This window comes from Nestor notabilis, unplaced genomic scaffold (assembly GCF_000696875.1).
Source record: "Nestor notabilis isolate BGI_N333 unplaced genomic scaffold, ASM69687v1 scaffold17784, whole genome shotgun sequence".
NCBI classification, from domain to species: domain Eukaryota; kingdom Metazoa; phylum Chordata; class Aves; order Psittaciformes; family Psittacidae; genus Nestor; species Nestor notabilis.
The window spans coordinates 35,420-49,581 of record NW_009926206.1 but is presented as its reverse complement, the minus strand read 5'-3'; the positions used below and the strand labels follow the sequence as shown (position 1 = coordinate 49,581).

General features: G+C 39.5%; 1 protein-coding gene across 1 annotated transcript in view; it reads left to right on the top strand.

Moving 5' to 3' along the window:
- MTA1 (metastasis associated 1) overlaps positions 1 to 14,162 on the top strand; it is a gene marked incomplete at its 5' end in the record, with an annotated part of 50,065 nt that overhangs the window by 7,596 nt on the left and 28,307 nt on the right. The window contains 3 exons of the mRNA XM_010013431.1: positions 480 to 543; positions 1,275 to 1,360; positions 8,403 to 8,455. Coding sequence (XP_010011733.1) covers positions 480 to 543; positions 1,275 to 1,360; positions 8,403 to 8,455 — 203 coding nt within the window. The remainder of the gene's footprint in view (positions 1 to 479; positions 544 to 1,274; positions 1,361 to 8,402; positions 8,456 to 14,162) is intronic.

The window sequence follows — 14,162 nt, the reverse complement described above, 5'->3', positions numbered from 1 at the left end:
TGCTGAAATCCTTGTGCTTCTAACACAGACAACAGAGCTGGCAGGGCACAATTTTGTTAGTAGCTATTACTGGGGTTTTTTGATGGGCCAACTCCATAGAAGCCAAGCAGAATCAGAACTGTGATGGTGTAGTTGTGACTCTTGCTCGAGTCTTTGCTGCTTTGAGAGAGTCTGAGCCAGTAGGTTTCCTTCCACATTGTGCCTCTTGAACTGTTTACTGTGGAGTCAATGCAGCATGAAGATTTACCTGTAACCTGCTCCACTTCTACACTGAAACCACTATCTTTTGAAAAAGCATTTCATTTAACATGGGTCCCATGTGCATCTAATGCCCTTAGGAGATTAAGGCTGTCTTTTTTTGTTAGGAGGGTTAGTAGTTGCAAGACTCTGCTAGAAACTGTCAAAGGAATCATGTGAATTTCAGTGAGGCTGTGTGCCAGTTCCCTGCAATGACTGCTGCTTTTTCTTTATGTCCTTAGCTCCCATGGAAGTCCTTAACAAGCATAATAGAATATTACTATATGTGGAAAACTACATCAGCAGGTAAGAGAGTCAGAATCATCTCTCTAATGGAAGATATTTTTCTTGCCTTTGAAACCAAGCATCGTTGTTTTATTCTTTCTCTTGGGGTTCAGCCTTTCCAATAGGTGGGTTCTGTAGCAATCTGAAGCACCAAACAATCTCTTTTGTCACTAAACTCATCAGCCATTGTGTGGATGCAAACATGTAGCACTGGCATTTATGCTTTCTTTTAATGTTTGCTTCCACTTCTTTTGTGTGGAGCTTTCAAATGTCAGGTTAGGAATTCAGCAGTTTAAGGAAAGGAATACGGTTAATTTCTGCCCATAGAGTTCAAGATGAGCATTAACTTCAGTTTTGACTTCTTAGGGGGTGGGCAGTGCTGTACAACAGGCACCCATGCTAATTCTCCATCTCTGCCTGCCTATGACTCTGATTCAGATGCCACGGAGGCTCCCCCATGTAAGCACTCCAAGTAAAGTGTTTGCCTGGGAAGCATTGATGGCTCAAATTCCCAGACTTGTTATACTTGAGAATCAACTTTGACTAGTGTTTTATCTCTACTTGTTTAAATATGAAGGCTGCTTGGTTTCTTAAAGAAAGCACAGTGCAAGCAGCATGCAAAATGTTGCAGACTATTAGATGCTGAAAACTACTTATAATATTTAATGGAAAAATTAATTAAAAGAAGGGAGAAATATATAATGGATTTTTCATTATAATTATCAGCCTTATGTTTAAGCATCTATTTGAAGTATTAGAAAAAGTGGAATTACAAAAATGTCCTGCCTTAACTTGCTTATTTGGAAGCTCAGCCTATGATGAAGAGAAGATGCCTGAGGTATTGACCAGTATTTGGTATGTGCTATGTTTGGGCACCTTGGTTTGCAGTGTGATTTTTACCTTTTCCTTTCTGATTGGAACACTGTTTAAATTACAGAGGGATCCTCAGGACAAGTGAGAACTCTTTTTTGCATCAATTTTGTATTTTTTATTAATGGCATCCTCATTCCAGTATTTCTGCAATTTCATTCTTCGATGTAAACTTCTGCTTCCAGTAAAAGAATGGGTGGTGAAATAGTGGGATGGTGATGGAAGCTGGCATGGTGGGGAAAAATGTGCTGGAGAAATGAGGTCATGGTCTTTCCTTCACCATCAAACTGTGTGTGTTGTTGATATAGTGAGTGCTACTACATTCTGTGACTACAGCTGTTTAGGAGATGTACTCAGCTTGTCCTACATTCAATATTTGCACTGAGAAGAATCCATTTATCTTCTTTCCTCCATATTTTATCTCACCTCACTGAATCATAAAAATTCATCTAGCAATATGGTAGGTATCAGAAAAAGTGAGAAAAGTTGTGTGCTGGGAAGGCAAAACAACTGGAGAAACTGCCTTGATTAGGACGTGGTTAAATTCTTTTGCTATTTCCACTTGCTTTAACTTTCTTCTACATAGACAAAGTTGCAGAGGGAATAGTTGCATGAACAACTTTGATTATTTGTTCTTGCAGCAATTAAAAACCCAACAAACCCACAGTTTCTCTACTATTTTGTAATATTCCTATGCAGTGGGGTTTTTGTCATGGTTGTACTGTACCTTACATGTTCTGCCCAGTAGCATCCCAGGGAGTGGGATTTGAGGAAAACTTCCATTTAGAGGCTCTGCACTTAGGGGACAGTATGAGTATAAGCCAAACAGGTAGAAATTGCAGTACAGAGATATCACATCAGTTAAGTCTAAACTGAGCTGGAGACCTCGTCTCAAATTCCCAGCTTGTACAAGCAAATAATACTATTAAATATTTATAAAAAGCCTGGGAGAGCAATCTATATATAACCACAAAGAAAGCATAGGAAGTTGTAGTTGAATTAATGGTGTATTACATTTATATTTTACTTGATGTGTGCAGAGTCTTTGGCAAAGCACATCCCTCACCACTTTTTCCATCTGTTTCTTCATAGTGTTTTGTCTGTGTAGATTCTTTAGTGACTCTAATACCACAAAATGATTCTAGGGCTAACAGCATTTTTGTACATGAATATGCTAAGTAAGGATATGAAAAGTGTGTATCCAAAATTGCTTCACTTTGACTTGCCCTCCTTCTAGGAGGATGATTAAATTATATTCCAAGGCTATATGCTATTGTCTTTAAAAAAATATTGGTAACTTGCTCATTCCATTGCTCATAGAATCTTTGGCTGAATTAACATAAAAACATCCATTTATACTGTCTTGTTTCTCAGAGTTACACAACATAATAAAGAATTCTGTTGTCATCAGCCAATTGCCTGCTTTGATGAAAAACAGTTAGTTGGGAACTGCTTACATCCTTCTGTATTTCTTTTGAGATTTTCTTGGACTGAGTAAGCATTGTCATAATCGTGAAGCAGAATCCATCTGTTTCTTGCCATTGAGGAACCTAAATTTTTAGTTGACTTCAACAGAAGACCTTTTCTCGGGACAATAAGGTACACGTATGTTGGTATACCTAAGATCAAAAGGCTTAATACAGCACTTCCCTGTCTTGTGAGTAAGATACTGTGATTGAGCATTTTGGAGCATGCTCTTGGATCTCTTATCCAGTAATTTTTATTTGGCTTCAGCTATACCCCATTTTTGAAGGTTACCCAAGGTAATTAGGAGTTCAGTCATATCAAGAGATGCACTGACCCTCCAAGAACAGAACTGCTGGAAGGATTAATTCTACTGCAATGTCAACTCTGAATTTGTGGTCTGATGCAGGCTCCTGAATGTCTGTCCAAAGTGATCCCAAGAGTTGTCCTGTCAAAGACACCCTTTCAGAGTTCTCTTGAAGAAAACAGGAGATGCATTCCAAATTCAGTATCCTGTGTCTCCTTTGAATTCATCCTTTTCTTGAGACAGATTTCCTGAGTCAGTTCACAAGAGTATATATTTCTGATTCAGAAGGGTTTGAAGTGGCATCAACTGAGTAACTGCTGTTTGGGGACTTCCCTCAGAGATGTAAAAACTCTTTCAGAGTTGATGTGATGTTTGTGTATGCCTGCATTTTCATCCAAAGTAAAAGTTGAATTCTTACATAGTTGTGAATTCCAGGGTGATTTTTGATTTCCCTTCCCTCCTTCCTCTGCACCCAGATCTTTAAATTCTTCTACTGTTTTCATATCATGAGGGGAAGTTCTGAAAGCTTTAAAACATAACTACAACTGTTGAGATGCAGTCGAGAAGAGCTTGAGACATGGCAGTTAGCAGTGGCAGATGACTAAATTAGTCATATGCTTTTACGGAATTAAAGGCTTTCGTTTACTTTTTGCATTTTTATTTGTGCTTGAAGAGCATATAACTTGAGGGAAAGAATCAAATATCGTGGTCTCTGCTGTTTTATTACTTACGTGGAAGGGCCACTGGAAAAGTCCAAGAAATAGACAACTAGTTTTAAGTATGTATAGCGTTGAGAAGATACTGAAAAAAGTGTAAGTGCCCTTATATTTGACTACATGAGTAGGGAGCTTAAATAAAGGAGGGAGGTCTGGGTAAATCTTGGTGCGGATAGAAAATATCTTTATTAAGGGAAGCAAGCTGCCTTTGTACCTAGGCAGGAGCCGAGAGTGACATCTTAATGTACTAGCCTTCATAAAGTTCCGTGTGCTAGCGAAGTAGAAACAACATCAAAGAAATGGTTTTCCACATACATAGTGCATTTTATCCCCAAACGCCTCCTCTTAAGCCTACCGTAACATTGGAACTGTGGCAGTTTTGCCAAGCAAGAAACAGAGACTTTAGGTACCACACATCAGTGCTCAGATGTGTTGCTGGAGCGCAAGCAGCTGGAAACACTTCTTTCAAATGCATCATGGAGTAGCTACCTTTTCTATTCCATCTCCCCTGCTCCCCAGCAGCACTTGTATATTCAGAGTTTTGAAAAGAATAAACTGTGAAATTTCTCCTCTAAATCCAGAAAATGAAATTGATCTTCCCTATCATAAAGGCTTAACGTTTAAGAATGTTTGAGGTGTCCCTGTTCTGTCTACCAACCCAACTTTTGTGTTTGTGGACCTTGAAATATCTGTTGCATTCCTGTATTTCTTCTGTTATTTCCTCTTTATAAATGTTCACTCTTTCTAAAATGACCACAGACAAGCTTAGCGGGTAGAATGAAAGAGATCAAATCTAGGGAGAGGATGTATAAAGGACAGATGTTTGTACTAACTCCAATGTACAGTGCTTTACTATTTTAATGCTTCGGCCCCTGTGGGATAGACAAGTTGGTAGTATCTCCTTTTTACAGATGGGGGAAATATGATGAGGTAAATAAGAGGTTATACTTAAGATATATAAATAACTCAAAGACAACAGATTTCATTTAAGCCATACTACTAGGGAAAAGTTGCAAATGTTCTTGGCTTTTTTTGTGGATGAAGACATTCATAACTACATCAGACAACATTAAGAATTTATAGTGTAAATACATTTCAAGCATAAATCAATTAATAACTGGCCAAGAACCTAACAAAGCTCTTTCTCTGTGAAGGGATTATGCTGAAATTGTGCATGAGTACATTTCAGGCACCTTTCTTTTGTACCTTCTGGTATCAGTCACTGTCAGAAAATACGAAACTCATCATATCTGGTCTATTGAATGCCCACAACAGTAGGTATGTAGTGCAAAACCTCTTCTTATCCAGTCCATTGTGGTACCTTCTGAAAACCTTCAATTTTCCTGGTATACTAGTTTGTAATAAAGGCATATGCTGTATGTCATGCTCTGTGCTGATCCCCAGGCAGCTGTAGGAGAGCAGGGTGTTGCTAGGTCCAGGTGACTTATGGCAGTTGTTAGCTCAGAGTTTGCACCATGATCTTCAATCACAAAGATCTGTGGTGTGAGGTTAACATTCATCACCAGTTAACTAAAATGTTGCTCAATGCCCTAAATTAAGGATGGCTCCAAGGCAAATGTCTTTACATTGTGGATAGTAGAACATTTCAGCTGCTGGTAATACTTTGTGCTTGCATGAAGCTTTTGCATTCATAGATTTCCAATACTGTCATAATGAGTCTAGATAGTCCCCTTGGGAGCTTTTGTCAAGCAAACGGCAGCTTTTCCCCCCTCTCCCCCCCACTCAATCTAGACATCTAGTAGAAAATAACCCAAGCAGTTCTGTACCAGTAGAAGTTCCCTGAATTTCCTGCTTAGGTCTCAGGGAAATACTGTCCTTACGCAAGATTCATCAAGCAGTATTTTAAGCTGTTTATCAGTATCTGATGTTTATCAGTATCTGATGCAGTATACTGGGGTGCATCAAAAGGAGTGTGACCAGCAGGTTGAAAGAGGTGATGCTGCTCCTCTACTTTTGCTCTTGTGAGACCCCACTTGGGGTACTGTGTACAGTTCTGGTGTCCTCAACATAAAAAGGACATGGAGCTGTTGGAGCAAGTCCAGAGGAAGGCCACGAGGATGATTAGAGGGCTGGAGCACCTCCCTTATGAAGACAGGCTGAGAAAGTTGGGGCTGTTCAGCCTGGAGAAGAGAAGACTGCGTGGAGACCTCATAGCAGCCTTCCAGTATCTGAAGGGGGCCTATAAGGATGCTGGGGAGGGACTCTTCGTCAGTGACTGTAGCAGTAGGACAAGGGGTAATGGGTTTAAACTTAAACAGGGGAAGCTTAGGTTAGATATAAGGAAGAAGTTCTTTACTGTGAGGGTGGTGAGGCACTGAAACAGGTTGCCCAAGGAAGTGATAAATGCTCCACCTCTGGCAGTGTTCAAGGCCAGGTTGGACAGAGCCTTGGGTGACATGGTCTAGTGTGAGGCATCCCTCCCCATGGCAGATGATCTAAAGGTCCTTTCCAACACTAACCATTCTATGAATCTATATTGGACTTCCTTGGGGAGATGGTGAGCTCTGTGGCTGTTCATCTGTTGACATAACTGCCCTGGTAATCTGTGCCTGGGGAAAGACTGCCTGTTTTCCAGTTCAGCCTGTGGGTGGAACAGCCTCCAGGTCTTGAGCAGAAAGGCATGTGAGCATGCATTTTGTCGAAGAGTGACTTTTTTTTGGGTGGTGTCTTTCTGCAAAGTTGAGGAGGAATTCTGATGCTGTTTGGAAAGCCACAGTCATAGCACTTTTTGAAGCATCATTGGATGCTTTGGTTTCTTACATAAAAATGACGTTGGTAGGGTGGTTTGAAAATGTTTGACTTTGAATTGTGGCTTGTATTCAAAGGGAGGACCTTTTTAGTTCCATCACCAGTTGCCAGCAAAACCTGTATTATTGATTCCTCCAAGTCTGTAGGATTCATCAGGATCTGGGAAACTTGCCTACACCAGCAGAAAGAAGTCAGCTTTTGACTGCAGCACTGTGAAGGTGTACCCATAGTATCAGGATAACTTTCAGAAGTTCTGCTTTTTCAGTCCTTGTTCTTTTCTCTGAAAAGTTCATTCTTTGATGTCTAAGATAGGTTGACTTTTATTTGCAGGAGAAGGAAAGAAGGGAATTCTTAACGAGTGTAGAGAGCTTTGGCGAGAAACTGACAGACTATCCAATGGAAAACCATTGCTTAAGCCTGTCCTTCTGATCAGAGCAAGCTTTATGCTTATGGGAAACTTTTAATTTGTTGTTTCTGTGTGTTGATTGTGACCCTGTAAAAATGTTTGTCCAGTTCCTCAGTGACACGCTCTTCAATTTTATTACCTTTTTCTGGTGCTTTCTGTTTCTGTGAAGATACTGAATTTAGCTTTCAATTATTTTCCTAGACTGTACCTCAAGGCTGCTGCATAGAAAATGTTAGGTTAACCTGTTTGTCTAGAATATCACCATGCTGCTGGTTTGTCTGGAAAACGTTGCGGGTTTATGCAGACTGGTGTTACCAGCAGGGATGTTGAAGACCATGACCCTGGCTTTGAGCAGGAGGTCAGACTAGAGGCCTCCAGAAGTTCACACTAAATTAATTTAGGTTATGTAATAAAGAGAAAACTTGAGCCTTAGAATGTCTCTCTTTTTAAATGGTGTGAAGGTTTGAGTTATAAAAGGGATTCTTGCCAGTTAGTAAAGCTTATGCTAACTGCACACCTCTGACATGTTCTTGTGGGCTATTGGCAAGTTCACAGCTGTAGCTAAATGAAAGAAAGGAGCAGAGCCATTCTAGGGGAATTTCCTCCATACATCCCATTGAAAAGGTCCTCTGATCCATTACTACAGAAATGTAGACAGAAGTTAATGGATGGTTTTACTGAAGTAGGGCCACAGAAGGAGACAAATGGTGTGTACTGTGTCCCCATGCTCTGAAACTCTACTCATATGTGTTTCCTGTAAACACATCTGTGTTAATGTTCCTTAATGTCCTGGCAGTGTTGGTTTTCATTAGGGGCCTTTTTTAAAGAAGATCTCCTGTGTCACTTGGTCTTCAAAAGTGACGACTATCAACAAAAAAAGTCTTCCTTGAAATGATTCAGCTGTTGAGTAGATGTGATGGAGAGGGTGCATTACTATACCTGTTATTGTCCAGCTGGTGAATGTTGTCATGGAGAACAAACATAGACTGATATGTCAGGTTTTCCTCTGCAGGTAAAAAAAAAAGGGAGGTTGTGGCAGGAACAATGCATGAATATGTATTGAAGTGAATGGGAATTAAAAGTTTGTCCTTATAAGCAGTAGATTGTCATCTCTTTGACTTTTTGAAAAGCCATGTACAAAGTCATCTGATGTTCGCAATTGTTTTCAGAGGATGCTTTCTTGTTGGAAGCAGGTTTTGTGGTAGCTGCTCAGTGAAAGGAGAACTTCATTGTACCTTAATAAGTACTTGAAGTTTTACCTCAAGTCAAGTAATATTCCTATAAAAATATTGCTTATTTTATTTTTATTTTAACTTTCTTTGTTCTTCTTTTCTTTTTAAAGAAACGATTGAAAGCAGCAGAAGCAGAAAGCAAACTAAAACAAGTGTATATACCCAACTAGTAAGTATCTTTTTGTATTGTTTTGGTTTCTATTTTATTGTAGAGAGTTTGGTGTAGCAGGTATGATGGCCTGCCAGTATTATATATTTGCTTTACTTATATAATGAGACACATAGTTCTCTGACATGTTTGTTCAACTATTAAATTAGGTTACCAGTATAACGAACGTTATGCTGATGCTTGAATTCCTTCTTATTTTAGCTGAGTTAATGCTAACCACCCTGATGCTAATAAAGAACTAGCCACCCTGTGGAAGAAAACATGATAGCTTTAATAATTCAGAGCTGGCTAGAACAAAGCAGCATTCCTCCCAGTATGCTTATGCTGCTGCTTATGTGTATGTAAAAGGCAAAGCTGTTCCCATGTGCTGACCTTACTCTGTGTTCCAGAAGTGAATTTCCTTGATGGGCAGCAGAGGACTTTCCCTTTGGGGATTTCCTTGTTAGAATGGTGTGCTGTTGTGTTGCTCATTTTCTTCATCCTATGTAATGTTCCCATCCTGAAGCAATCATTACATATCTTCTGATTTTTATTTTATACCAACTGGGAGTTGGGGACTTGCTAGCAGGTCAGCATGGTTCTGAATAAAAGGGGTAGCTAATTAACTGTTTGATAATACCTCTGTTTTTCTTCATTTTTGTCATCAGTGGATCACCAATACGTGGTTGTTTTCTAATGTAATATATATATATAAACAACTGTATGTAGAAATATATTAATACATAATGGTATATAAATATATGTATATAAATTCTTATTAAAGTGTTCCCTCTACTGCATTTCTTCTGCATAATCCAGTCAAAAGTGGAGAATTTTGTGCAGAAATGTGTGGAAATTACAGTGCAGAATTTAAAATCTCCTGTCCTTTCTCTTTCCAGCTTTCACTCCCAGATACGTTCCCATGTGTATTATCCCCAATAATTCCTTCACTCTTTAATACAATCTCCTTTCAAATATTTATAAACTTCTACCACGTGTTCCATTACTTAAGGCAAAACTAAGTTTCACATATTTAGCTTGCAAGACCATTCCTTATTTCTTGTGAAAATAGAGGACCCCGGTTTCTTTTTTGCTTTGAAATATGTCAATATCTCTCAGGTGAATTTACTAAAAATTAGGTGTAATATTCAGAGTGAAGCCAAATAGATTTCTTGTCATGCAGTTTTTCAACAGTACTGCTTTTGTGCATGGTGTTACTCTGTAGGGGGACGCTGGACATCAAATTAAACATGAATTCACAATGTGATAAGCTTGTAAAGCAAAAGCCAATGTAATTTAGACTGCAGATGCAAAAGGATATTGCAGATGAGAGAGGCTGGTAGTCTCGCTTTTGCTTTTGGATTATACTCTATGTAGGTAGGGCTCTGTATTTGAAAGGTTATGGTGTTCATTTGATAATGGCTGTCTGGAGTGGTATCCCTCAACACCATATCTCAGCAAGATAGTTCTGGTTGCTGTCTGGAGAATATAATCAAATCAGCAGCTTACCTGTCTACTTCAGGAAGACTTCTGTCTCTGCCTGTGTGGTTGTTCTTTTTGTCTCTGGCCTTCATTTCCAGTCACAGTTGATTTTGTAAGTGTTATACCTTAACTAACGTATTGTTTAATTGATAAAATGGGTGTCAAATTTTCCTCTTTCAATATCCATGCCTGCGTATTAGGAAAAGTATCGATTGCATACACAACTTGTTTACTCCCAGGTGAATGCTTCTGCTGCTTTTTTGCTATTCAAACCTCCAAATGGGGCAACAATCAAGTGTTTCTAAGATTATTTTTTTTTTTATTGTTTCTACTCAAATTTCAGTACAAGGTCTGGCATTCAGGCAGTGTATTGCATCTTCGTTATCTTGTGACCTAGAAGATTATATTCTTGGCTTGTAATAGAAATACATGGTGTAGGGATCTAAATAACAATGTTATTGATTTGTCGTTATCATCTCTACTGAGCTCATTCCTGTTTCAAGGCTTGAACCATTATGATCCACTTGCCACCTTGAAAATAAATTCCTTCATCTAGGCTGTCACAAGACCTATGCAGAAGTGTATCAGCTGATTGAGTGAAGCCTATTCCCTATTTTAACAATAACTGGTGTAAAATTGTTTGCAGAGAGAAACCCTGGAGGATTTGAGGATTTCGGGCTTCATTTTACTTTTGGTTGGTTGTTTTTTTTTTTTGGGGGGGGTGGGGGGGGGAAGGGCGTGTCTCTCGTTGTGTTCTACTGATAGGGCACTTCATTTGTTCCTGTGATGTTAACAGGAAAATTGGGGGGAGGACAGGGGAGGAGGATAAGATAAACAATAGAACCTATTTCTGATGTCACGTACATTTTATACAGTTAAAAAGTAACAGGTCAAATTGAGGCTTTTGAGTTGGTATGTTTTAACTTGAGGCTGCAGCCCAAATTGTTAAGGTGGGTAACTGAAGCATGTGTCATACACGTAATTGTTGTGAGGTTATCAAGTCCTAAACCAGCATCCTAGATATTTAACAAACATTTCTGTGTTCCTTCCAAGAACAACCCTGGTTTTGGGACAGACATCTGTAGTTGATGTGATTGAACCCAGTGTTTGGATGTGTGGCTTTGTAATGCATTCCTTAGGTTGGAAAGCACTATTTTATGACTTCCTGGTGAAAGAAGAAGTCATAAAATCAGTTGAATTCTTCTTTCAGGAAATACGGGGTGGGGGGGTGGGGGGGAAATTAAGTTATTTTCTGTAGCAATTTCTCTGTCAGTGGGACAGGTGTTAAATAAAGCAGCATCAGAAGCCTGAATGCACAGAGAGATTCTGTGTTCTCACACGCTTCATCCTGCCATTCATTAGCGTGAATGCAGGACTCGGAGACCTTTCTTGTTGCAGATGTAGTCTCCATCTCTTTCTCCTATGTACCCAGACATAGTCTTCAGGCTGTTGTGGAAGTCATATTCTCATTTTACTAATCTTATGAGCGTCATACATACTAGTTACTTGCTGCTTTTTGGTGGTGGCCTGGTTGTGTAGCTGTTGCTTTTTGGGATTATGACATCTGCAGATCGTGACAGCAGGCACATACAATTTTGTGTGGCTTTTCTCTCTTTTGCTTTGATCTAAGTGATACCAGAAGGGATGAGAACAGAAAGGGAAGAATGAAGTGCTCCATACAATCCCCAATCTCCAAAATGTATTGATGTAAATAATGCAAATTTTAAATGTACATCTGTAAATGTAAATTAATACATTCTACTACAGAATTTTATCTGTGAATCTCAAAGCACTTTGACAAGCTGCAAACGCTGCCTTGCAAACACTTGTAAAGTAGAGAATTATTATTCTCCCTATCCTGCCTCTTTTTTTAAGCAAATAGGGAAACGGACTAAGTCAAAGCTTTGGATGACATACAACAAAAGGATTTCAGTGTTCTGCATGTCTTGGGATTATCTTCAGGTTGGGTTTTTTGGGGCAGGGGCTTCAGTCCATGATGGCTGGTTTCCGGTGCCTTCTTTCTGCATGTGCTTCATCTCTTCAGTTGAGGCTGATCTCCTGCAGAATACAGTCCAGAAATTTGTACTTCATGATTCCTATTCTAGCATAACTGACTGCTCCATTTTAATTGAAACCCATTTAAGAGACTTCCATTCTTGATGCAAAAACTGGAAATGATAGCTTACCACCATCAATATTCTTACTACCTTATTTGCATCTTTCACTTCAGCTTCATTAATTGCTTAATGGTTCATCCAGTTATTCATCCAATTCTCTTGTTAATAGCTGTAGCAGGCTTTGGTGATCTCAAATAAGTTTAATTAACATCATCAACAATTAAGAGCTTTTTTTTTTTTCTTCCATATGATGAAAACATTAGCTGCCTGAATTTTATTGTTACTGCCCCTGTGAAACTTGACCTTAGCTTTGCAGTGGGACGCTTTCTGGTGCTTGTTGCAGCTACATTAATTGTAGTGTTTCAGAAATCCTAAAGTGAAGTTACTGCCACAAATACAGCATGTATCTCATGGTGATCAGCCTGATTTAGTGGTCACCTTTCATTTACACATCCCTTTCTCTTGTGCTTGAAGCACAAGTTTGATAAGGGTTGTAGAAAACACAATGGAGTCAGGCCATCACCCTCCTTTCTGCTTGAGATCTTAGCGCTTTGGATGTGCATGCCAATGCATGCAGTCCTGTTCTCAACTTACTGTTTACAACCCTTCCTGGCATGCTGCTCAAAAATCCAAAACATTTGTTGTGCTTTACTGATGGATTTCAGACTCCTTTACTGTCTTTTGCAGAGCATGTATAGAAGGAAAAGTGTGCCTGATGTTGAGCTGTAGGACCTTTGTTTTCTTTGCTTCAGTCTTTTGCTCTGTGAACAACACTTCTTGTAACAGTGTGCATCTGTGAGGACTGTTTATTTTGCAGCATCTTGGTAATGTTTGCACATGGAGCTTGCTAGTGAATCATTGGCAAAAGTTCTTTTGCAGCAGGTTACTATAGTGACATCCCAGAGTCACTATAATGCTGGGAAGCATGAATGTATCCTCTTTCAACTTTCCCTTTGTTAAATGCGTTTGCAGATCTCCTGCCATCTGTGGTGTCAGAACTCCGTGCCATTCTGATAAACACCCCAAAACACTTTATTCTGTGTATGAGCCAGGCAAATTAATAAGCAAAAGGAGATGAAAACCTAATCAGGCTTGTTAATCTAAAGGCTTTTCTTCCCCTCACTTCTCTGCTTCTTTGGGCTGTGTATGGGCTGCTCAGTGTACTGAAGGAACAAACTATTTACAGTGTTTCTGGGCCACTCAGCCTCCTCGGCTTTCTCTTCTGCAGAAAGGCCCTGAACTTTACAGGAAGGAGCGCCATCAGGACACTATCACAAATTTTACCTGGGCTGGGCAAATTCTCTCTTACCTCCTTATGTGGTTCTTCTAGGACATTCACCGCAGAATGTATTTTGTCTCTGTAGAAATGGAGCTTTATTGAGCTCTACGTATGAGTCCCTCGTGGGACATTTTCAGATGAGGAGAAGCATGACCTTCTGGCTTCCAGGGCAGTGTAAGCTTTCCAGAGGCATTTGGGTTTGTTCTGGAGCTGGGAGGGACAGTTGTCTTTGGAATTCAGTCACTTGGAACTCCTTTGCTTTCAGGGGTCATTACTGTGAACATGAAACCTAATATTGATGCCCCATTAGAAAGACCTTAATTTGGCCATATTCCCACTGCTGTTTCTGCAGCACTAACCAGGGTGAAAAGTAATTAAGTATTCTGGATCACTGAAATCACTGTGACTCGTGTGTCAGTGTGCAACTGCTGTGTAAGAAAATGTGGTTTCTGAAAGCCATTTTAAGATATTTCTGCTTGAATCAGTGAATTCCAAATCATAGTTGGAAATAAAAGGAATATGTCTACTTCCTTTAGTCTTCAGGTAAAAGAATATGAAGGGGAAATGTAATCACCACTACCATTTGGACTTGTGTTCAGAATTTGCCACCAAAGGCTGCCTACATTTTGTTGTTTCTATAAACTGAGCTCCTAACAGCACCTGGGAGTCCTTATGTGTTTTTATAAGCTGCTTGTTTATTCTTGTCTGAAACTTCTTGTGTGGCTTCTCCCATCTCCCTCCATTTTCCAGAAGTTCTGTCCCTGCAATATCAATTCTCTATCCTTCTTGTTCTCTCAGTTGCCAAGGATTTTTTGAATGCCTCATTTTCCCTCTTGGATACCTCTTTCCC